Source organism: Euleptes europaea, chromosome 11 (assembly GCF_029931775.1).
Source record: "Euleptes europaea isolate rEulEur1 chromosome 11, rEulEur1.hap1, whole genome shotgun sequence".
In the NCBI taxonomy this organism is placed as follows: Eukaryota; Metazoa; Chordata; class Lepidosauria; order Squamata; family Sphaerodactylidae; genus Euleptes; species Euleptes europaea.
Genome location: NC_079322.1, coordinates 38,743,055 through 38,768,587, shown reverse-complemented (window position 1 = coordinate 38,768,587; position 25,533 = coordinate 38,743,055). Strand labels below are relative to the sequence as shown.

Here is a 25,533-nt window from a genome sequence, read left to right as displayed (position 1 = left end):
CCATGGACAAAGGATCTTTTATCTATTTATGGTGGAGCTGCCTGGCACTTTCTAGTTTCTGGCAAAAGATTTGTAGAATTCTGAGTGACATAACAGGAGTGAAGGTGGAATGTAATCCAATGCTCATTTCTTTGGTCAGATGCTCCCGCAGTTGGAGAGAAAACATGGGTATTTTTTTTAAGGAATTTGATCTCGGCAGCAAGGATGTTAGTGGCCAAGCACTGGAATCAAAAGAGGAGTTCCTCTGTCGAGTCTTGGCTCAGGAGATGTTGGCATATTATGATGATGGACAAGATTACATCATTTAAGCAAAGAGAAGAGATTTTCCACACAGAAACTATTCAACCAAAAATGGCTCTTATTCATAAAATATTGGAATAGTATTAAACCAAAGGAATTAATGCAGCCTTGGGCATTATTATTTTCAGATTTGTACTTTAATTTAGAGATTTGGATTATACACAAACACATTAGTTTAGAACACATAATAGTTTAATGTCCCCACCCCCCACATATTAGGAGTTTGGCTCCCAAATCAAAGCCTTTGGAAAGGCAGAATGCAAAGAAAGGCTTGCCCAGTTCTGATTCCTTGGTTATTTTCACAAATCACTGCTGATGGCTTAGGAAGCAAAACAGCGCTGGATGCACCTTAACAGCCTTCATTCTAAGGGCACTAAATCAAGTTCTCACTCTAAATCAAGCCATGGCAATACAGGAAGAATGAGATTTCCAAATGCAGAGTCCTGGGTGATGAAGTATCCTGAAGAGTGTGCGTGAGCATGCTGTAAGGAAGCCTTCTGCTGTGCTGGTCAAGGGAGGATCTAGTAAGCGAGATGCTGGCTCCAGGGTGATTTGTGGAAGACTGGTTTTGCATCAGTAGCTTTCTCTTCTCCTTGTCTAGCTCAGCCAAGATTGCAACCCTGTTTTTATTCTGAAAGCCTTGTCCAAGGCCATGGGAGGTTTTGCCTTGGATTTGCAGCTCTCTAGATGCTCATTTTCCCCATCCAAATTCTCAGAATTCAACAATAAGCCCCCATGCTGAGTTTTGAGAATTCAGGTGGGGAAAATGTGCATCAAGAGAGTGGCAAATCCAAGACAAAACCTCCCATGCATAAATGGCCCAGGAGGGTTTGAAGCCATCTTGGATATTGTCAGCATTAATTTTATCAGCAACAACTTCAACTTGTTGTTAAAGGAAGAGCTGCTCATGATGCTTTAGCATACGTGACAACAAGAAGCCCGACTCCGTTACTACCTTCAAGAGGCTACAGCAAAGGAGATCGAAATTTGGATAATATTATAAAGATGTTTTTCTACATGTTTCGACACATGGATTTTGTACTAGAGATGGTTGGTTGTAACGTGTCATTAAATAAACAATATTACTATAAAAAAAAGAAAAGTGGCAATGGAACCATGACTTTAGGGAGTGGGAGGTAGTCACTGGGGCGCAGAAAGCTATTTAAAGTGGTGGAAGGCAGTTTACATCATGGCTGAAAAGGAAGTCCCAAATCATGCTGTTGCTGCAGTGTTTAGAAGAAAACCGAGGCATGTGAATCAGAGCTGTATGGGGGGGGGGGGGAATCAGACACCAAAAGACTTTTTTGCTCTAGAAAGTTTCAAATGATGCTTTGCAAACACATCAGTGAGCCTGCATAGAGACCATGAACAAAAACCCCATGTATCTTGCCCTGAGCTCTTTGGAGGAAAGAGGGGATAATGACTGACCACTGGCTGTGCAATGTCCATATAATTTGTAAACGTGCACACATTAATTTGACTGCAGCAAAATTAGCCATGCTGCTGAACAAAGCCCTTCAACTGCATAATACAAGAAATGTTGACCTTTGCCAGACTTAACATTTGCTTCCTGAGTATAATTGCAAGCTTATGCAATTGGCTATTTCTACTTTTAGTTTTTCAAATGTTTTAAAATGAGATTTGTAAGTGTTTAGCCTAGGGGTCTTGGTCATTTGTCAATTTACTCCCATATGGGAATGCTTAGTTAGTAGAAAGTGCAACTTGGCAGAGTGTCTTTGGTTCAATATCTATGAACTAATTTATCTGCAATACTGGTTAATGGAAAAGACCTTTAATAAACAGTCCATCTTTTTTGTTTCTTTTGTGAATTTACAATGTTAAAAACACAGAAAACATATAGAGAGGGAAAAGAGAATTTCACAGGAAATAGCTGCTATTTCCAATGTTTTACTGGGAGAGGTAGCGTACTTTGGCACCAGACCAAATATGGGAAACAAAAACAAGAGAGAGATTTGAAGTTTCAATCTTGAGGTCTTTGTTCCAAAATGCTAATTTTAATCAAGTTATTTAACCTTTAGATCTCTAGCAGCGCCTAATCTCAGAAAAAGAACATCTAGAAGCAGTCTCCCAGGCAACAGAATTATAAGAAATTACCTCTGGTTTTAGAAAGTACAAACAAATATCTTGGAGATTGCTTAGAGAACTAGAACTTAGCTTTAATCTTCTACATCAGCCCTTTCATGTAAAGGTTTAATCCTGAATGCTGATCTTAAGAACCATGAATGGAATTCTGCTCCGGGAATGAGGCTTTTCCTCTTTCCTGTCGACCTGTGCACACTCCTCGGAAGCCATTTTTGATTGTTGGGGACCCTCAGGAATGGCAAAGGGTATGGTGTATAGGGGGGCTACCATTAGAGGATAGCTGTACAGAATAACTGTGCCAGCGACGTCCTCCTGGATAAGCAGGCCTTTGGAGTCACTCCATCGCATGGATTTTGCCTGTTATACCCACCTCAACCTCTTCTTGTCTGACTAAAATCATTCTTAGAAATGTAAGGATGTTTTCAGCCTCAGTGTTGATGAGCACACATTTTGGGGAGGCTGAAAAGTTTAGTTGGATTTAAAATACTCAGGGAAGAACAATACAAACGACAAAACAATAATACTATCAGAAAATTCAAGGCAAGCAAAGATGGCAGGAAGGGAGGTATGTGTGCGAAGATGGGAAGATTGGTCTCTATTACAGATGGTAATAGGGAAGGGTTTGAGGCACCCCACCAGAAAAATGGTATGAGGTGCGCGCGTGCGCACACACACACAATGAAATTTTAAAAAATGAAAATCTCGACTCCTGTTCTATTTCCTTTGAACACAGAATTTTCATCTCGCTATTATGGCTAATAACCACTGATGGATGTATCTTTCATGAATTTGTCTAATCCCCCTTTTAAAGGATTACAGTTTGGGGATTTGTGCTGAGGGCAAAAATGTTACAGAAGGTATTTGATTATTGGCTCAAAATTCAACATATGGATAGAACAATATTATCTCATTTATGCATGTAACAGCAGAATGATAGTAAAGATCTATTTAAGGGCTCTTGGTAATGCAAAGTTAATTTCATAATTATGAAAACTGGTCCATCACAAGCAGGCTCAATAATAGGTCATCCGGCAACAAAAAGACTGATAAAAGAGAGATGGAAATTATTTCACCTTTCCTCAGCTAAGGTTTCAGACAATAAGGACAAACGACTTGCATGATATATTTCATATTATGTTTGTGTGCTTGTAGGTCAAATGAGGTGAAGAATGCTGTCTACTATGTCCAGTTCTTTATATCCAGAGGTTTTCTTAAAATTCCTGAAGCCACTGGTTCACAGGATTCCTGTGAGCCAGATCACCTGGCTGCTTCACTTGGAAATAAATAAGCGATGACAAGATTTGTTGCACTGTTTGCCCTGCCAGATCAGAAAACCTGTCTTAAAAGGTTCAGCTGTGGGAACTGCATGATTTGTACATAGGAAGCTCGAACATTCCGTACTTGGAGGCCTGGGCTCTATAAGATATGTTTTAATACCCTGCACAAATTACACTTTTTACAATATTTATGCTCTCAAAACCAATGGCCAATCTGCTTATCTATAAAATAAGTTCCAAGGCAGCTTTTGCTCAGTATTTATCAAAGATAGTCAGAGAGAAAAGAGAGAAGAGGTTGGTTCACACATGTTGCTAATGGTTTGGCATTACATAAAAGATCCTCTAGGTCAGGGGTGGGGAACCTTTTTTCTGCCAAGGGCCATTTGGATATTTATAACATCATTTGCGGGCCATACAAAATTATCTACTTAAAAATTAGCCGACCAAGCCCCAAGCAGGCAGCTGCCCCAGATGACCCCCCCGGGACAGGCAAGCAGGAAGGCATCCAACCGGAGGTGCACTCGCCCACCTGGTGGCACAGGATTGTCTGTTACACCAGCTGGGTGTAGCCGTCCAGCCACCCCAGATGACCCCCCCGGGACAGGCAAGCAGGAAGGCATCCAACCGGAGGTGCACTCGCCCACCTGGTGGCACAGGATTGTCTGTTACACCAGCTGGGTGTAGCCGTCCAGCCACACGCTGGAGTTGCTCCTGCTCCGCATGGTTAGGGCCGGATTCTACAGCCGGCTCCTGCTACCTCCGCCTGCAGGGATGAAATGAGGACACGCTGGCTAAGAACTCACCTGTAAGCATACAGGCCGCCTAACTCCCGGACTGGACATGGCAACCCGATATGCAGGCACATGACTACTGTTCTAGCCGTGCGCCTGCCCCACACGCTACTGGGACGGCCGCTGCGCGCTCCGTTGAAACTGACACGGCCGCTCCTGTGTGCTCCATGCAGCCGGCAGCTAGGAAGCAGAAGCGAGGGCAACCTCCAGTGAACCTGAGACACTCCATGTTCCTGCGCAAACTCTGTTCCAGCCGCAGCCATGTCATGGAAAGCAGACAGTCACGTAGTCAGTTCCAACACCCCCCTCTACCATTGCAACATCAGCAGCTTAATGGGCAATCAGCAGTAATCCTGATATCAGTGATGAGTCGTTCCTCCAGCTATGCAGCAGCGATCGCCAGACGTTAGCGGAGATCGCGCCTTTTGTTTGAGAACATTAATCACTTCAGCAGAGATCTCCCGGTTCCTCCCGGGTTGCAAAAGCCATTGGAATCAGAATAGATTCCCAAATTCTCACTACCCCACCCCGGCAGCCGAAGATTAATCCTTTTGTCACCTTTTGTCATCTGGGAACCTAGGAGGGGTAAATCCCTTCACCCCGCCCCCAGAAAAACAGTATACCTGGGGTGCCCCAAGCCCATAATGTTACTTTAGGTATTTTCTGGCATACTCGCCATTACTCTGTTGGTCTGGTTTTTGCGCAGACTGACCACGCTCCCTCCCGCCTTGCTGGCCAAGTCTACGGGAACCCCTTGCCCCCACCTTTACTCTTATTTTCTGCTATCTTAGTCTACGTGAACTTGGACACCTCCTCTTCAAGAACGGTAAATATTACCCCACCAACGATCCCTGCCAAATAGGCATCTGTCTGTATTCTACCACCTTTATTTCTTAGATTCTGCGTATGTTTGTGTTGCACCACTGAATGATTGAAATGACATAAACTCTCTTAATTCAGATTCCTTGTCTCTGTTGTCATTTGGTCACAGAAATACTGGCTCTGGTATACAAAGGTTGCTCCCGCTTTATAAATATTAAGGTTACCGATTGCTCGCTAATTTCCCCATTTAAAGGGCATTTCTGCTAACACGCCGCCCCCTGCACATTCTGGCCCTGCCTCCTTTAACCCCTCCATTGTCGCCACTTCCGCCCCCAGTCCTCTTGTAGTACAGAGGGAATATGTTTCTCCATGGACCGGGTAGGAAAGGGTTAACACAGTTTCTTGGGCGGTCCTAGCAGCTCCATAGTTAATTATTCTTCTGCAAGGGGGAAAAAAGGTTCATTTTCTCAGCAAAACAAACTCACATCCGCCTTGAATAGAGGCTATTCCAGTCCGCGGGAGGGAGCGAATCGCCAGTCTTAGATCCTTCTGAGCTAGAGATCTGCCAGGACCCACGAAGGGCCAGACAAAATGATTTTGCGGGCCTTAAACAGGCCCCGGGCCTGACATTCCCCACCCCTGCTCTAGGTGGATACTGCTCCTACCCCCCCACACACACACTTCAGTTCTCTCCTGCACTTCTCAGTTTAGGGGTCCCCAACCTTTTTGAGCCTGCAGGCACATCTGGAATTCTGGCATGGCATGGTGGGCACAGCAAAAAATGGCTGCCACAGAAGGCCAGCCACAAAATGATTGCCACAGCTTAACTTCAGTAGTACAGTGTAGATCCTTGTGCTGGGTGGCAGCGGATGCCAAAGCAACATTTTAAAAAATCTGCACAGCCAATAAAATCTCCAATAATCAATCAGAAGCCTTGCTGAGCAAACGTGCCCTATCTGACCCCACTCACTTTCTAAAAACACTTGGTGGGTGCCAGAAAAGGTGTTGGCAGGTACCATGGTACCCATGGGCACCACACTGGGTACCCCTGTAAGTTCTATAGTTTGCTGTTCTGTCCAAAGTGAGCCTTTGCAGAATCCATATTTCTACTGGAAACCATGATTTGTGGACAAATGGTACAGTCTGTGCAACTGGTTCTGCTGTATGATTTTACTGAAACAAAACCCTGCTGCTGTCTTAACCAAGGACGAGTCAAATGTTAAAAGAACAGAGGTGCTGAATGATTGCTGTATATTTAAAATGCTAAATAACCAATAATATTGTGTTATTTAGTAGTAACAATGTGTCCAATCTTGAAAGCAAGGAAGCTATGCTTGTCTAACGAAAATTATGAAATCTCCCTGACCAACTGAGCTAAAATTTAGGCAGAATTCCTTTACATTCTCTTAGGTCGTTTATTCATTGGAGTTTTACCTGAGGTTTGTTTGTTGCTTGCTGGACCCACACTGTCCTGTTGGGAATCGATGCACCAGCAGTCTCCAAGCTCAAATCAAGAAGCACTGGAGTCCCTGCTCTTTGAAATGCTGCTTTGTAATTGGCTATAGTGCTTGCTGAGAGAGAAAAGTTCCCCCTTCCCCAGAAACCCAAGTGCTGTGAAAAAAAGCATTTAACCCCCCCCCCCAGAGGACTTCCAGTAACGAGCTGGTCCCAAGTACATGTCCCTGGGAGAGCTCCCAAGGGAATCCAAGAAATGTCTTGAATTGGAGTGCTTTTTAGCACACCAACCCGGTCCTAAATAGTGGACCGGGATCCAGGAATTCCTCTGCAGCCCGAAGAAAGCGGTGTGACTCCCATACTCTTTTAAGTCCCCCGGAGGTGGGACTTAAGTCCCACCTCCGGGACTTTTTTAAGTCCCCCGGAGGTGTGGATGGTGTCCCGCTAGGCATTGACGGGAGATTGCATAGCCGCAAGCGTTTCTTTGGCATTAGGCTTGGACCTCCATTACCCATAACCATCTTATTAACTACTTTAAAGAAGAAAAACCTCACCCTCCGAAATCTAAGGGAGTAACAAGAATTCTTTTGATCTTACCGGGACTAGAAGTTCGAACTGGCTGGCAAAAATAACTGGGATAATAATTCTCTCTCCCCCCCCCCATCGACTAAGTACTTTTTCACCAAGATAAGACATCAGATTAAGTGGCAAGGACGTTATCAAGTTGATCTGTGGGTAGACTAAACAAGCGAACTATTTGATTGATGTGGCAACTACCAATCCAGCTCCGTGACGTTTGAGGGGTCTCTGATGGACGTGGCAAGCGCCAATCGGACTTTGTGACGTTTGAGGGGAAAGGAGAAACAAACTCTCCCTCCCCTTGGTTATGCTACCTTTTCCGGATTGGGAAAGTCCTCCTACCACATTTCTAAAATTCATCAGCACCGGAAGACCTCTAGGAATACTGCAGCAAGCCTGCCGACAATGGGGAGAAGGGAAGTACAGAAGCATGCAGGACCGGAAGCGAAGTCCCTTGGTGAACCAACTAAAAGGTTTGCCTCTGAAAACTACAAACAAGGGACGATGGAAGGTCCGCGGCTGTACTGTTTTCGGCTAACTTCCTACTTCCTGATCCTTGACGATCTAGAGCATCTATAAGAAACTCGCTGGTATTTCAATTTTAAAAACTCACTTTTTACTTGTTTCTTGAAGTTTTTTTATGGAAAGAAACTAGCGATTAGGCTCAGCAGAACTATTAATCTACCCACACCCTGGAAAAACACCTTTTTAGGACCTGCCAAAATTGTTAAAAATTAGGTTCAATCTTAAAAGACCCACCAAAATTGCTGAAACAAAACAACAAAATATTTTCAACCTGTTGAACCCTCGCAAGCAATTATGGAAAAAAAATCCAAGATATGTTTGCTCAGCAAAATGAGATGTCTGCCAGACAGCACAAACAGTTGTTAAAGCAACAAGAGCAGATGTCAAAACAGATGGAATGGCTGATGAATATGATGAATACTTTTACCCAGTCAATGACTCAAAAAAAAAGGATGAGGAAGACCTTGAAGACCTTGAAGAAGTCCCTCTAGATGACAAGATAGTTGAAGAACAGAGGAACTGGGAAACTTCAATAACCAACGCACAATAATCCAGCTGTCAACAAGAGATCTGAATGTGGGTGGCTTTGATTCCTGCTTTTTTAACCTGCTTGATGAACTTTTCAATGTCTGCTTGGAGGACTTAATGAGTAGGAAAATTGGAGTTGACAGGATTCTCTTTTTTGAATTTGGGATGGAACAGACTACAACGTGGATTCCCTATGAAGACCATCTATTTGTAGAAAGGATTTTACTAACAACCTCCAAAGAAGATCTTTGATGCTTACTGTTAATGGGCAAAAGAAGAAAATGCTGGAAATTCCAGGCAAAGGGATTTATTTAAAAGAACTTGGTCTCTCTTGCTGATATGATTAAAAGGAACTGGCTAAAAGGATTGGTTTAAATGGAAATATAATAATATTTGATATAGATTTACCAGAATTATAAGATTTTTGAAATTAGAAGAGTTTGGTTCCTTTTGTGGATATGATCAAAATGACTGGTTAAAAGGACTGGCCTGAATGGATAACACTATATGATTATGATTTACTGGAATTAATAGGTTTGAAATGAATGCTAGGGTGAAAGGAAAACCAGCAAAACAAATGATTTTTAATGAAAAGGAGGGAGGTGCAGGGGAAATTAATAACTTTTTTAAATTTTATTTTTAACCATATGAAAATACTTTTTATTGGTTCCTATTTGTTTCTATTTTTTACTGAGCATCTTAATTGTTATTAATATGACCATTTTAAAAATAATTTCTGATCTAATCCCTTATTTACACTTTTTATTAATTTTATATTAAGCATTGATTTAATGATGATAGATAGGATAAGAGTATGTTAATTAAAATAGTTAAGGGATTAGTTCCATTAGCAAAAGTTTACACAATTTATTTTAGAAGGAAGAGGGTGAGGGGGAAGTCAACTTATTGTTAATTTAGAAATTTTAAGTGTGTGTGTGTGTGGTTTTTTTTGTATTATTAACATTGGATATTGCTTTATATGTTAACATGTCAAATTAAAAAAATAAAAAATTATTGTAAAAAAAACCCCCCAGAGCTCTCTAAAAGAAACGGGAGGGGAACGGAAGAAACCCAACCCTCGGTTTTTAAATCCTTTCTTCTACTCAGGAAGAACTCAGAGGAAGCAGGAAGCATTTGAATCCCCGTCCCTTGAGACGCTGCTTTGTAATTGGCTGTAGTGCTTTCTTTGAGGGAAACATCGCTCCCCCAGGCTTTTGTGTTTTTTGCCTTATGCATGATTATTTTACCTGCTTTGCCTTATGCATGATTATTTCACCCGGGATGATCTCAGGAGATATCAAAGAATTGGGTTAATAGAGGAACGAGAAGTCCTGGGATTTGTGAGGGTTGGCTGCGAGGTCATCTCTAATGGACAGAAAACTCATGCATAACTCCAAGAAACAACTGAGACAGACTGGGGGCAAACGAGAGTGAAAGTACCCACGCATAAACCACGTTACATAGCCTGTAGGACAGTTGACAGTGTTGGGATACTGCTACTCACTTGCCTAAGAGGAGGATTTATCAAGAGCATATAAAAGAGTGATGCTTACATTTAGTCAGTGTAGGCAATTTCTCTGAGCCTAGTCAGACTAGTTGTGGTATTCCACAGCCCCTTTGTTCTCATACCTGCAGCACCCTACACCATCGGTCCAGCAGCTGAATCCCTAGACTCTCAAAAATAGTTTTATGCCCGTTACGTGTTACAATTTTATTGTGTTATTTTTAAAGTGTCTGGGTTCCTCCAATCTGACTTTGACACAGTCACATGTCAGCTCATTTCCCAAGCATTAGGGTCTCACTTTGGAACGGGGGGGGGCATGGTGTGTGTGGGAAAAGGTGCTTCAGTCTTTCCTCCTGTGCCATTTTCTAATCTGAAATACCTCTGGGGGCTCCTATTTGCCCCATTTAGGGACTGCACATGCACCCCCCCATGGAGCCACTATAGATCAGGAAAGAGGCATCAGGGTGAATCCCCTTCCCCCCTGCACTGTGATCCCTCCTGATCCAAACCAGGGCCCTGTGCACTTGGGAAATGAGCTCTCTTGCAGCTGATGTGTGACCAAATCAAAGTCAGGTTTCAGCCTCAGTATCCTGGAATTGCATCCCCCCCTCACCCAAGCCAGGGAAGGCAACTGAAAGTACACTTAAAAAATGGAGACATGCAAGCAAGTGAAAACTTGATCAAATGTGGAAGTGCAGTTGTGTTAGAAGAGAAAGGCAGAACACTTGCAGGAAAATTTGATGAAAGAATGATTTGCTGAATAAAGTTTGGTTTTGCTGTTGAGCTGAATTAAATATATATATATATATATATATATATATATATATATATATATATATATATATATATATATATATATATATATATATATATATATAAAAATGTAATCCAGGTTTTGGGGAAACTGGTGCAGAATGTATCAAAGCCACATTGAGTGTGTCCCCTACTGGAATGAAGTGAGAGGAAATTTATTCTTTTTTAGACAACAGTGCCACTCAGTGGTGTTATGATATATGGCAAACAGAGGACATGAACAACACCACAGATGAAATCAGTGCACATTTGGGATCCCCAGTGATGTTACAGGCAGAAACATACCATGAGTTGCTGTAGCAACTGTGGCTTGGACAGCACTTAGGTTCTGGACAGGAACCGACCCTTGGGCATCACTGCCTGTAACTACATCTCCTAGTAAATAAAGTTAAAAAAAAATCTTTACCATAACAGAACAAATGATCCGATTATTTATAAACAAAAAAGGTAAAAAGAGAGAGATGTTCCTTCAAACACACAATTTCTAAACATAAAGAGAAATGAACCCCTTTTGAGAACTGTGAAACACGGAAGCCTGGTTTCTTTAGCATATTTTTCATTCTTTTTTAGGATACTAATTGCTTCCAGTTTTGGGCGACACTCTGAAACACACTTAGAACATGAGATTTTAAAGATTTCTTGAAATCAGTGAAGTACATGTTTGGTAAGAGAACAACAATAATTAATTTCCTCTTTATAATGAGTGTTTCCATAATAATAGGGACAAAAATGTTCCTTGATACTTGATTGGACTAGGATTTTGTAATGTTAGAGACCAGTTAGCGATGGAATCTTTTGAAATTGTACTGTAAAATTCCTAATTTAAGTTGCTTTTGTTTACACGTATTCCTTAACAGCAAGAACATGTAAACTTAAAAATGAGGGAAGTGTAAATTATTAATAATTGATTTACTTATTTATTACCCCCCTGCAATGTATCATTTGGGTTAATAACCATATTGACAAAATATTTTTACTAGCTGCTTTCCTATCATGGAGTGGATTTCCTTCTATCTGTTTTGTTGTGCATTTTCATAAACATTTGCTAGGGTTTAATGAACAGGAATTGCTAACCTTCTAAGTGTTGGAAAAGGGACTACAACCCTGTTACTGTGACTGAATTCACCTGCTTTTATGAAAAAGTGGAATATTCCAAGTTTAAGTTGATAAGAAAACACCGAGCTGCATTTCCTGGCAGGGAAATGGCATTTACACTGCCTGAATGGGGGAGGAAGAGAGAAAATCAACATACAGATACCACCTTCCTGTCTTCCTGTCACTGTCTTTGAACCTCTCAAGGGGGTGGAACCTTTATTCTTTATTTATTTCATTTATAACCTGCTTTCTTCCTAATAGGGACCTGAAGTAGTTTAAATTGTTCTCCTTTCCTCCATTTTATTCTCACTACAACCCTGTGAGTTAGGTTAAACTGAGAATGTATGACTGGCCCAAGGTCACCCAGAAAGCTTTCATAGTAGAGCAAAGAGCTGAATCAAAGATTCGTCTAACTACTCTCTCATCTCGGACTTATGCACATAGCACGTGTGTTCAAAAACCATTCTAATTTTGGTGCTGGTTACAACATGCCTTTCATTTTTACTTCAGTTGATTGTTAAAAAGTCCTCTGAGAAGGAATTTTGAATTTGTACCCTAAGTTCTGATTGGACCAATATAAGGGACTACCCGACTTGTGGGAAACTTATATAAATAGGGAATTGAGGGGGGTTTATGTCTTTAGTCCTGTTCACAAATTACAGTGAATGCATGTACAATCCATGTACAGTTGATCTTTCTTTATACATACATTAATTCTCATGACACATTAAATGCATGTGTGTGAGAAAGGATCCAACCTAGTGGTTAGTCAGTAAAATCCTGTTCGTACCTATAAGCATTAAAGGGAATGCAAACCACACTCTGAAGCCATAACCAGCTTTAAAACAAACCTGTTTCCCCAAAATCACAAGAGGGTGTGTGGGTCCCTTCACTTGGCAGAAAGGCTTGTCACAGCTACCACTGAAGGCTACTTAAGAGAGACAGCATGGTGTAGTGGTTAAGAGAGGTGGTTTGTAGTGGTGGATTCTAATCTGGTGAATGGGGTTGGTTTCCCCACTCCTACACATGAAGCCAGCTGGGTGACCTTGGGCTAATCACAGCTCTCTTAGAGATCTCTCAGCCTCACCTACCTCACAGGGTGTCTGTTGTAGGGATGGGAAGGGAAGGTGATTGATTCTTCCTTAAGTGGTAGAGAAAGTCGGCATATAAAAACCAATTCCTCCTCCTCCTCCTCCTTCAGAAGATTTGGTGGACTGACAGACAAATATATCCTAAGAGGAGTAGAGGGAAAAGATGATGGGGCACACTACCATTGTCTGTGTATATATGATCGTGTGATGTTAGGGAGTCTGAACGCCATTAAAATGATATGGTCCATCATATATGGACCAATTAGTTGTAGAATGTCCACTAATGGCTAGCGATGGGTGAAGTCTAACAGCTTTGCTTGGAGTTGATTGGGAAACAAAATAAAATTTCTAATAGTTGTTTAAACTCAGTTTTGAATTTTGGAGCCCATTACACCACCTGACCTCTGTGTTGCTTCCTTTTCCCTTTCCTAGACCACCTAATGCATCCCAGGGCACTTTGTGGACTGCATTTTTCCAGCAAGAGACCATGCCACTGCCGTTTCCTAGGGCTCACTGCACTTGCAATACTTTCCCAGCTGAGATCATACCTCAAACCAGAAAATAACTCTTTGGGTTGCAAAGTTCATCTCTGATTGCAGGGAAATGTTATGAACCTCCAATCTGTGGTTGGGAACTTTAGTAACATCATTATTGAACTCTGGCAACATCACTATTAATAGCAACACTTCAGAGGTTCTTTACAAATCTTATAAATCCATTTGTGCATCCATTCTCAGAACAGTTCATACTACTTTAGTTTAGTGGTCTGATTTTCGAAGGTTGCACTTTTATATGGCCAATGACACTGTTGGTGGTGGAAAGTGCTGTCAAGTAACTGCTGACTTATGATGACCGCACGGGGTTTTCAAGGCAAGAGTAAGTTCAGAGGTGATTTCCCATTGCCTGCCTCTGTGTAGCGACCCAGGACTTCCTTGGTGGTCTCCCATCCAAATGCTGACTCTGCTGAGGTTTCGAGCTCTGACAGGATTGGGCTAGCCTGGGCCATTCAGATCAGGGCTAAATGATGCTATTAGAGCTACCCAAAGCAAAGACTATGCATAGTTTTTTTTAACTATAGTAAGGCTGGATCCCAGTTTATAAAGTATCATAGTGAATCTATGCTCTTTTAAAAACTTGTGCAACAGAGGTGTAGCAGCCCAGGAGCATTAAGACATGCTTGGTGGCAAAAACTTCAACACTGCGATGAAAAGCTAAATTTTTGTTATAAAAGTTTTAGCAAGTAGCAGTATTTTCTTAACTACCTTTATTATATTAATACAGAATTTAAATTTTAATTAAAACACATAGTAAAGAAAGCAACATTCTTTCAAAAAACCCTAGCAACTTCAACAATTTAGCCATAACTATGGCTTGGGTCCTAACTTCCCTTTCTGCTTGTATTAGGTACTCCCACTTCTGGGAAAAGGGGATTTTGCTGGTTCCCCTCTCATTGCAGACCCCTACTTTGATGCTCATGGTGTTTCAGGTGGTCTAATGCCCTATGTGACCACCATTTCAGAGGTCACAGAAGACTGAAGCTGGAGGAGGAAAACTGCCATTTAAGCAGTGTAGCTCTACTCACCTGGCGTAGTATCTGAGCTTATGTAGTTGATCATGAATACAGTTCTATGCATCAGAAACAATAGCAGCATATCTGAGATAATGCCTTCTACGCCAGGTTCAGCTCCCTGTCCTAATTGCAACATAGTCTATACCAGGGCTTCTTAAACTTTTTCCACTTGCAACCCCTTTTTGCCTGAGAAATGTTTATGCGACCCCAGATGTATAGGTATATAAAATAGGTATACAAACCAAACATTTACTAATAATAACTCATAAAATTTTTTATTTTAAAACAATTCTTTGGTATACATATAATTTTACCATTTACTGTTGCTAAATTTTTCACGACCCCCACATTCAGTTACGTGATCCACCGTTTAAGAAGCTTTGGTCTATACCACCTTTTCTGGAATTGGTAGTTCTTCCATGACAACCTCACCTCTCAGCAAGTAAAGGAAGCAGCTATCTTTTCTGTAAGGTCTGTGGAATCTTAGCTAACAGTGGAGAACCTAACAGAGATCAGATATGTTCCCATTCCTCTGGCTGATAGTAGGAACTATTGGGGCTTCACTGAACTAACTACCTGAGGAGTGCTACAAGCTATAAAGTGATTTGATTTAGCGAATCTTATCAGCAGAAGCTATAAAGAGACACAATTTAATACAAAATTTATCAATCCCAAATGACTGTATAACATGCATCACATTTTTCATTTGTGGTCAAAAATAGAGCAGCTTTGCTCTATGCTAAAACATTATCAATGGTGACGTATGCAGAAAAATATGATTTTGAAAATTAATGGAAAGAAAGACACACACCCTTTCACACAATCTGCCTAATGAGGACTGAACATACTTCAAGATGCATGGAATGTTGAGAGCAATAAAAGTCAATTAAAAGATTAAAAAAACCCAAGAAGCAGATGGAGAAATGGCCTCCTAAAGACCTGAAGAGCTTCTGGAAGAGATTTGTCAATTGGAGAATTTCCTAATCATTTTCTACCTGCCCTCCTTTCCCTATGATGGCAAAATCGAGCCGATTATTGATTGATTGATTGAACGTTATTACTAAATTTATATCCCGCTCCTCCCTGACAAGTCGGGCTTGGAGTGGTTTACATCAATATAATGAACATATGCAATCGATTTAAAAGACAATAATGCATATAATTTCCCATTAAAACTAATAAAATCACGATGGCTTAAAGAATCCTGGAGATTGGTTCTTGTAGGTTATCCGGGCTGTGTAACCGTGGTCTTGGTATTTTCTTTCCTGACGTTTCGCCAGCAGCTGTGGCAGGCATCTTCAGAGGAGTAACACTGAAGGACAGTGTCTCTCCAACACACTTTGACACTGGGAGACATTGTCCTTCAGTGTTACTCCTCTGAAGATGCCTGCCACAGCTGCTTGCGAAACGTCAGGAAAGAAAATACCAAGACCACGGTTACACAGCCCGGATAACCTACAAGAACCAATGAACTCTGACCATGAAAGCCTTCGACAAAATCCTGGAGATTTTGTGTGCAAGAATTCCAAATCATTTATCCTGCTCCCTTCCATCATGATTTCTCATAACACCCAACTTGCACCCTACACACATGAAGTGGCCTTATACTAAATCAGACCATTGGTCCATCAAGTTCAGCGCTGTCTACTCAGACAGACAGTGGTTCTCTAGGGTCTGAGGCCTTCCACATCATCTGTTGCTTGGTTCTTCTAACTGGAGATGCTGGGAATTGAATCTGGGACCTTCTGCATGCGAAGGAGAAGCTCTTCCACTGAACCACAGCCCCTACAATGCTGGAGGGGGGGGGGAATGCAGAGTGGACAATGCAGCATCCAGTTAAGTTTTAGCATGACCAATATGTTTCTGTATAAGCACCAGCTTTGTTTCTTATTCTTTTCTTCTCTCTCTTGCTGTGCCTGCTATGCATCAGGCAGATTTGTAATTTATTGTTACGGCCATTGGCCAGCATAATGCATCAGGCAAATGTTTTCTTGCACATGCTGGCATTCAAGCAAGCTGCACTGTATACTGGGGGGGGGGGGGAGGGCAGGAAGGAGGAAAATATGACCCTAGATATAGGCTGTGCCTTCCATGCTATTTTAGTCTACGTGCACTTTCCACTACCTCCCGAGAAGTAGGGGCAAGGAGGACCTACTGTACAATTTTTTGAAGAGCTACTCCAGTCTAATGTCCACTGAAATCAATGGACTTAGACTGGAGTAACTCTGCACGGGATTGCACTACCAGAGAGGAAGGGAAGGAGGCAAAAGGCAGCAGTCAAAGGAATGAAGCAGAAGGGGATGGGGAAAAGAAAGAGGAACACTACCGGAGTTAAGATCATGAGGCTACAGGCAGAGGTTTGAGAGTGGAATGATAACCAGAGAGGTAATGAGGTTCAGGAGACAGGTGCATGTGGCCTGGGGCAAGAAGAAAGAATCAAGTTCACTCTTAATTTTTAAATCACAACCCCAAAGATCTGGACAAAGACCTTCTCCCTTTGTTTAGGGAAGAATTCACTTTCAGAAACGAGTAACTCTGCATCTTTACCTTTGCTTAGTTGAACTGGCATACTTTCAGATTTCATCAGTCTTTGCTGCTGCTGTTGCTGCGGGAGGTCCACCGAGGTCCTAATAGTCACTGCAGAAGGAGAAGAAAAGCTGCCGCTGCTACCTGCAACTGGCACTGTAGTGCTACCTGAAACCAAGGCTGGGGAAATCAGCTTCCGGCCAAAATTTAATAAGCTATTGGAAACTTTATTTATGTTTAGTGGTGCAACCTTAGTACCGACACTGTAAAACAAAGCAGAACAAAAATACCACAGTAAAACCATCACTGCCATTGGCAATTTACACATTACAAAAAAGAAACCTTTCAGAATAGCAGTAGTAGTTGTATTAAAACAATCACAAAATCACGAGGCAACAGAATAGGACCAAGCAATGTTTCCCAGGTACATTTCCCAAATCTCCAATGGACCTCCACGAGAATTGGGTCCAGTGGATTGTCTCCTGACCATAGCGCTCACATAGAACAAGCTTCAAGGATAACGTCTGGCATTCTTTCCATAGTCTACTGCCTGGTACAAACACTCTGTGACAGCACAGAGCCTGCCCATTCTGCTTAGGAGGACTCCTTTAACTATCAACTTTGTTCTTTTTCGGCTTATGTAGATTTGTATGCATGCACTGTCTGTTCTCCAGTGTGCAGCATTTTAGCTTTCAGCTTCAGGGGAAGATTTACTTATTTACCTGGACATTTTATTGATTGATTGATTGATTGATTGCTTCAATTTAATACCCCGCTCTCCCTGGCCGAGACTGGGCTCACAGCGGCTTACAGGGGAATAATAACCCATTCAATCAATAAAACCATTTGAAACAGCATTTTAAAATAGCCCTACAATTCTAAAACCAATCCGAAAACTACTTAGGCGCTTCTAAGTGTAAAAAGGTTTAACTGGGTGAGCCGATGGAATTAAGATATTGTGACGGTGAGGGTTGCATTTTTTTCAGTTTGCATTTTTATTAGTGTTGTATAAGTACATTCTGCCCTGACCTGGATGGCCCAAGCTAGCCTGATCTTGTCAGATCTCAGAAGCTAAGCAGGGTCAGCCCTGGTTAGTATTTGAATGGGAGACTACCAAGGAATACCAGGGTTGCTGTGCAGAGGAAGGCACTGGCAAACCACCTCTGTTAGTCTCTTGCCATGAAAACCCCAAAAGGAGTTGCCATAAGTTGGCTGCGACTTGACGGCACTTTACACACACACATAAGTACATTCTAATTGTAAATAATATCCTATGTTTTGTAAGTTGCCTTGAGAGCATGCTTTGGCTGAGAAAACTAACAACAATGGGTTGGATCTTACCATTCCAATCAGCTCTGTGCATTAAGGAAAGGACTCTTCTGCCATTGGAAAGTTCTGCACTTAGCTGAGTGGATTGGAAGGATCTACCTCTCGTCCATCTGCTGGGTCACCAATCTGCTGAGGAATGGTTGAATGAATATTTAGCTTTCCAGGAACATAATAAAGCTCAAACATTCCATGGAATCTTACTTATATTTATGCAATTTAAATCATGCCTTCCTTCCATCATGGAACCTGGGTGGCATTTATAGGGTTCCTAGGAGGATTCCTATCCAGGTCCTGGCTAGGTTCAGAAATTTCTGAACCTTTGGTACTGGAAAGTGCTGTCAAGTCCCAGCTGACTTATGGTGACCCTGTAGGGTTTTCAAGGCAAGAGATGTTCGGAGGTGGTTTGCTATTGCCTGACGTTAGTGTGCGCTGAGAGATTTCAGAGAGAACTGTGACTGGCCCATGGTCACCCAGCAGGCTTCATGAGGAGGAGTGGGGAACTGACTCCAGATTAGAGTCTACCGTTTTAACCACTACACCATGCTGGCTCTTTTCTGTACCTTTGGGAGACTCTAAATGATTTGACCTGGATGGCCCAGGCTAGCCTGATCTCGTCAGATCTCAGAAGCTAAGCAGGGTCAGCCCTGGTTAGTTTTTGGATGGGGGACCACCAAGGAATACTAGGGTTGCTGTGCAGAGGAAGGCACTGGCAAACTACCTCTGTTAGTCTCTTGCCATGCAAACCCCAAAAAGGGGTCGCCATAAGTTGGCTGCAACTTGACGGCACTTCACACACACACAAATGATTTGAAGAGAGGATGAGAGGGGTTAGAAGGGGATATTTATATATGTATGTATGTGTGTATGTATGTATGAATATATACATGGAGGCTGCCAAAGATGGAGATGCTGGGCCTTCTATACTTTTCATACATTTAAGGCTCTTCCTCCATTGCAGGTTCCCTGTTTGTTCCATAGTATTCAATTATAGCCATTGTCTAGCAGAGGAGAAGGTACACTGGCTACAGTTGGGAGATGTATTTGGGATGGATCCATCTTCTTCAACAGAAGCAACTAACTATCATTCACTTGAGGACAAAGTCTTTCTCTACCCATAGGGGCAAGGACAAGGTACTATCTCTTGGCGGAGGCCACATCAAGAACTTGTACACAGGTCTGCATTACGAGCAAAGCAGACAGTAGCTTTCCAGAGATGGATAAACCAAGGATGAGGAAAACAGCTGTTCTGCCAGAGCTAGCAGTGGACACACACTCCCCCTCATCAGATAGAATGACCATTCCTAATTTACAGTTGTAACTAGCGAGTACTAGGACGTGGAACCCGATTTGGAGGAGATACTTTGACAAATTAAGCGCTGCATATCTTTCTGCTACCTTTGAATGTTTTGATATATGGATGCATGAAATGATTACAACCATTAAACAAAGATCAATATCTATGTTTTAACCACTGAGATACAAGGGGAAAAATGCATAACAACCATCAGGAAAATGAGGATTGATTATGTTACAGAGTCGTTAAGAGATACATTTAAAAAGAAGGTATTAGTTTAAAAACATGAATGTCAAGGAGATGTGAATCCAGTCTCTGGAAAAAAACAATTTTGTTTCATCACAATAAGCATCATTGACCTTGGATAGCAATGGTATATTTTTAAAGGAAGCTGTGCAATGATTCAGTCTCTGCAGTCTTTAGCTAAGATGAAAATGCTTTGTGTAAAGACATTTCTTCTCATTATGTAGCCACTGAGAAAGCAAAATTGCTATAAATACAGCATATTTATATGTTTTAAATGAAATAGGCACAATTTTTTTGCGAACCTATCCAGTAATTTAAATTTGAACCATATGAATGAAAGATGCACTGCTTTGTTAGCTTCTCTTTGTCTTCCATATCTCCGCACAGGATATAGTGGATTTCCTAGTAACTTGCTTGGAACAATTTGAAATGACTGAAGTCACAACCAGTGGGGCAAATGCAATCCATCGCTGTGTGCTTCCAAATCTCTCTTAGCAGCTGCCACTGCCACATTAAACCTCAAAGTCTTCCCGTCGTCCCCAAGTGCTACTTAAAGGCCATTATTCTACCTTGCAAACCTTCTTCCCTCATCTGGAAATTCACCACCTGTGCTTCAAGCAGCCTTGTAGCTACTTGCACTTGCACAAGTATGTTTCAGGAAGGTCAAATCAGGATAGCTGCTGGCACCTGTCATAGTGTGGAAACGTGTAGCTTTTTTGCCCCACTTCTTACTGAATTATTCCCCAAAGTCTTCAGTACTGTATACATTGGCCATACTCTTTTGGAAACGCATAAGAACATAAGAACGTAAGAAAGGCCCTGCTGGATCAGACCAAGGCCCATCAAGTCCAGCAGTCTGTTCACACAGTGGCCAACCAGGTGCCTCTAAAAAGCCACAGAGTGCAGCAGCACCATCCTGCCTGTGTTCCACCACACCCAAAATAATAGGCATGCTCCTCTGGTACTAGAGAGAATAGGTATGCAGCATGACTAGTATCCATTCTAACTAATAACCATGAATACCCCTCTCCTCCATGAATATGTCCACTCCCCTCTTAAAGCCCTCCAAGCTGGCAGCCATCACCACATCCTGGGGCAGGGAGTTCCACAATTTAACTATGCGTTGTGTGAAAAAATACTTCCTTTTATCTGTTTTGAATCACCCTCCAGCTTTAGCAGATGACCCCGTGTTCTAGTATTATGGGAGAGGGAGAAAAACTTCTCCCTGTCCACACTCTCCAAACCATGCATAATTTTATAGACCTCTATCATGTCTCCCCTCAGCCGCCTTCTTTCCAAGCTAAACAGCCCCAAGCGTCTTAGCCACTCCCCATAGGACAGTTGCTCTAGTCCCCTAATCATTTTGGTTGCTCTTTTCTGCACCTTCTCAAGCTCTGTAATATCCTTTTTTAGGTGTGGTGACCAGAACTGTACACAGTATTCCAAGTGTGGCCTCACCATAGATTTGTACAAGGGCAGTATGATATCAGCAGTTTTATTCTCTATTCCTCGTTTAATTATGGCCAGCATGGAATTTGCCTTTTTTACAGCAGCCGCACACTGGGTTGACATCTTCATTGAGCTATCCACTACCACCCCAAGTTCCCTTTCTTGGTGTGTTGCTGCCAGCACAGATCCCATCAGTGTATATGTGAAGTTGGGATTTCCCCCCCCCCCCATATGCATCACTTTACACTTACTCACATTGAATCTCATTTGCCATTTTAATGCCCATTCTTCCAGTATGAAGAGATCCTTCTGGAGCTCTTCACAGTCCGATTTTGTTTTAACCACCCTAAATAATTTGGTGTCATCAGCAAACTTGGCTACTTCACTGTTTAAACCCAACTCCAGGTCATTGATGAACAGGTTGAAAAGCACCGGTCCCAACACAGACCGGTTGTGTTGGGACAACACAAGGTCTCCAATAGCCATCTGGTTTCAGGCAACACAGCAGTTTCCCCCCACACTGCCCCTGGAAGACAACCACTACTTACAACCCATCTTGTGGTTGCAAGCTAAACCATATATAACCTATAGCAGCCTCTGCATGGAGTGTGCAGAACTTTCATGAACACCCCTGGGAAATTTTTCTCAGCATTTGACTTCTCTGGGACTAGGACACTGACTGCTGTTGGTAAGTAGTTTTGAATAAGGGGTCAACAATTGAAATAGGCAAACTCTCTGTATGCTGTATCTTTGGAGAATATAATATACAATAAACTAATTCTGTGTCACTCACTGGCTTTCTCCCACACAAGCAGAGGCAAGTGTTTGCCCATTCCTGGGCAATGTCAGAGTATCACGTAACTTCAGAACAGGATACTGATCTACATGCAGCTGCAGCTGAGGATAGTAGCAATGTAATTGGATGACTTTGCATGTAGGCATTCATGGCCACTAATGTTGATATTGCCCAGGAACATCCCGCTCAGAAAATGAAGATAACATACAAGCACCACATGAAGCATGTATCTCAGTGTCTCCCAGTGAGTGTTCTCATGTAAGTTAGTGGCTAAGTGGGTCCATCAAATATGCCTTAGTAGTTAGCAGAGTGCCTCTATAACCTTCTATTTTGGTCCTTTGGTAGCCCACAAGGAGGAATGGGAACCATTCTGCTGAACATTTCTCATAATATTTTAGCGTAATATATCATTACAGGGATGTGGAATGGTATAGTGTAGCCCAATCTTGTCAGAGCTTGGATGCTCAGAAGGGTCAGTACTTGGATGGGAGACTGCCAAGGAAGACTTTGCGCAGGAAGGCAATGGTGAACCACCTCTGTTTAATCACTTGAAAACCCTATGGAGGTCACCATAAGCTGGCTGTGACTTGATGGCACTTTATGCACACAATATATCATTACAGTATAATATTGGTAGAACTGTGAGCATTAAAGAAAAGAGACACAAATGACAGCATTTTCTAGATGGGTAGCTTGTAAAAATATTGATGCATCTTTCTGAAAATAGAGGCAGGACTCTGAATGAGCAGGAGCTCACCCATTTTTTTCAGTGTCAGGAAATGCTCCTTGTGAAGACTGTTTCTTATACTAGCAACTCTCAGACATGGAGAGAACAGGGTAGAGCCCGCAATTCCACGCATACATCAGAGATCGATGGAGATCTGAACTGAATCCAATTTGCTTAGGATAGAGGCACAGCTTGGCCCTCACGTCTACATGTTTCCTTTCCTTTCTTTTCCTTTCCTTTTATCCCTTAGAAGCTCCTTGATCAATTGATCTTGAGCAGCATATATTTAGTGTTGGACCTACGTTTTTTAAGACTGTAACCCATGTTAATGAGGAAGACATTACTTAAGATGATTTTGATGTCATACTGCAAACTCTGTTCATGACTATCATTACATTTAATGTCATACATTTATTCTGTGACCTATTCAGAGTCAGTAATACCTTTTAATATAATTATTTTTGTACAGTTGTTCACCAAGCAATGTTTTTGTTCTATAAAAGATGAAAAGGACTTACCGAGTTTTACTCATCAAGTCTGCTCCACACGCTTTGTAATAATCTAAATTTTGCCGGAATTGGTAGGTCACAGGTCTTGGATTTCTCTGCAGAGAAAGAATTGCCATAGAGATCGTAAGAAATGTTAAGTACCTTGGGGTCATGTTTAAGCACAATCTTTCTTGGGACTTGCATATCCATATGTTAATGCAAAAGTTAAACTCATCCTTTATCTTCCTTAAAAAATTATATTTTTGCAAAGGAGGGCAATTGTACCGGCTATTATGACCCTACATAGAGCAATCATACATTTGATTGTTAGATATGCTGGCCATATAGAACATTTTGATATTCTTCAAGTTAATTGTTTTAGAAACTTGCTGGGTATGCCACAATGTATCTCCTCCTCTGCACTAAGGTTAGAACTGGGGCTCCCAAACCTATCATCTATTATATATCAATCCGTCATTCCATTTCGGTACTCCTTCTTTGAGCCATCAGCATCTCCTGTTATGTTTCAGTTGTTAATCTCAGATATCTCTATGATTACCTGGACTAGTAGGTTAGACAAAAGATTTCCCTTCCCAATAGAGCAATAGAAAGCTGCAAGGAATAGTTTTTGGAAAGCAAGCTGTAAATGGTTACAAAATAAGATCTTAAATGAGGACTGGTCCTTAGTGTTTAAGGACACAAATAATAAATGTTCACCTCTCTTCTTCCAGATACCCTTTAACGGTACTTTTTCCTTTCCATACTTTCCGCTGGTTAGAAATCCATACATTTAGATGAGCTGTTTTATTGGCAAGGTGTAATGCCGTAGACTCAGCCGAGACGCAAGGGAGATACAATAAAATTATTGGGAAGAACACAAATGCCCATTTTGTCCAGATCAAGTAGACTCCCTAGCCCACATTGTTTTTTCATGTTCTCAAAATAATATTGTACAAAACATCACTCCCTCAATAAAACAACTTATGACACTTTCTGAGAAGTAGACACGGCGTTATCTGCTATCAAGTAGATTGGTGAATTGCGTGAGAGATGTGGCGACTTTGCTCCTTAAAATGTCAAGAAGAAATTAATCTTAATTTCCCCCTTTTTAAAAAGTGTGAAATGGCAGATGAATAGCTAATGGCTGATAAATCTAGGGAAAAAAGAAAAAATATATTTTGAAACTCAAGTAATTAAACACTGGTTTTACATTAGATTAAAACTGACCACATGTGATTTCTGTATCAACAAAATAGACATTTGTAGGCTGAAATTTCATATTATTTGTCTAATGCATTAACATACTGGAGTACATTATGACTCAGTTCCAGGTTACTAGTCAGGTAATGAGGTAAAATGACTATAATTTTCCTGACTAAATCAATACAGCCACTAGATGGCATATGCAGCCTTTTTTTCTTCTATGTAATACACTAGATGGAACCGTTAAGTCTAAATGATTAGCCACATATGGGACAGAAAACTAAACTACTTTCCCTCTAAAGATAGCAAATTAATAATATACATTTTAAGTTAAATGGCTATAGACTTAGCGCTCCACAAAAAGCCAAATAGGTACGGTACATTCTATCTATGTCCTACATGGAATACATACAGGTAGCAAAACATACCAACTATGAACGTGAGAGAAATAAATTGTTAATTAGAATTTTAAAAGCACCTAGTATAAGCTCTCTGCTACCAGAATTTCATTATAAACATACAGAAGACTGAGAAATTAAATAATGTGGATTCCTAGGATCTGTGTTTATGGGGTTCAGTTGTCCAGCAGATGGGAATTATATGGGGAACAGATCCCAGCTGGAAAGAACTGAAGTTGAAAGTTCAGGAACTACTATCTTCACTCAGGAGTCCAAAATGGGAGATAAGATATGTTTGGATGGGGAATATGGGTCTCATCTGACATATAAAAACAACTCTGGCATTGACAAGTATATAAAATATGGTATTGACAACCAATACCTGATTACTGCAGCTGTATGATACACATTAAATGCATTCATACCTTGCATTTGCAGAGAGATCTGTGCAGATAACAAAAAGAGATGGAAGATGAAGTTATCTTGCTGGTTCTCCCATCATCTTTATGTGTTGATTGGTTCTTTTCATTGAACCTACAGTGTATACATTTTGTGTGTCTTACAAAAATGAAGGGTACAGATCACACAAAATATGTCTAAGCATGTGCAACTTGTATGCATGTA

The 25,533-nt window shown here is 41.4% G+C and overlaps 1 protein-coding gene and 1 pseudogene across 1 annotated transcript in view; both read right to left on the bottom strand.

Annotated features, from left to right (window-relative positions):
• TBC1D5 (TBC1 domain family member 5) overlaps positions 1-25,533 on the bottom strand; it is a 197,287-nt gene that overhangs the window by 28,420 nt on the left and 143,334 nt on the right. The window contains exons 14-16 of the mRNA XM_056858020.1: positions 23,339-23,424; positions 17,001-17,242; positions 10,983-11,072 (exon numbers count right to left, since the gene is read on the bottom strand). Coding sequence (XP_056713998.1) covers positions 10,983-11,072; positions 17,001-17,242; positions 23,339-23,424 — 418 coding nt within the window. The remainder of the gene's footprint in view (positions 1-10,982; positions 11,073-17,000; positions 17,243-23,338; positions 23,425-25,533) is intronic.
• On the bottom strand, positions 623-4,493 carry LOC130484749 (SOSS complex subunit C-like; annotated as a pseudogene).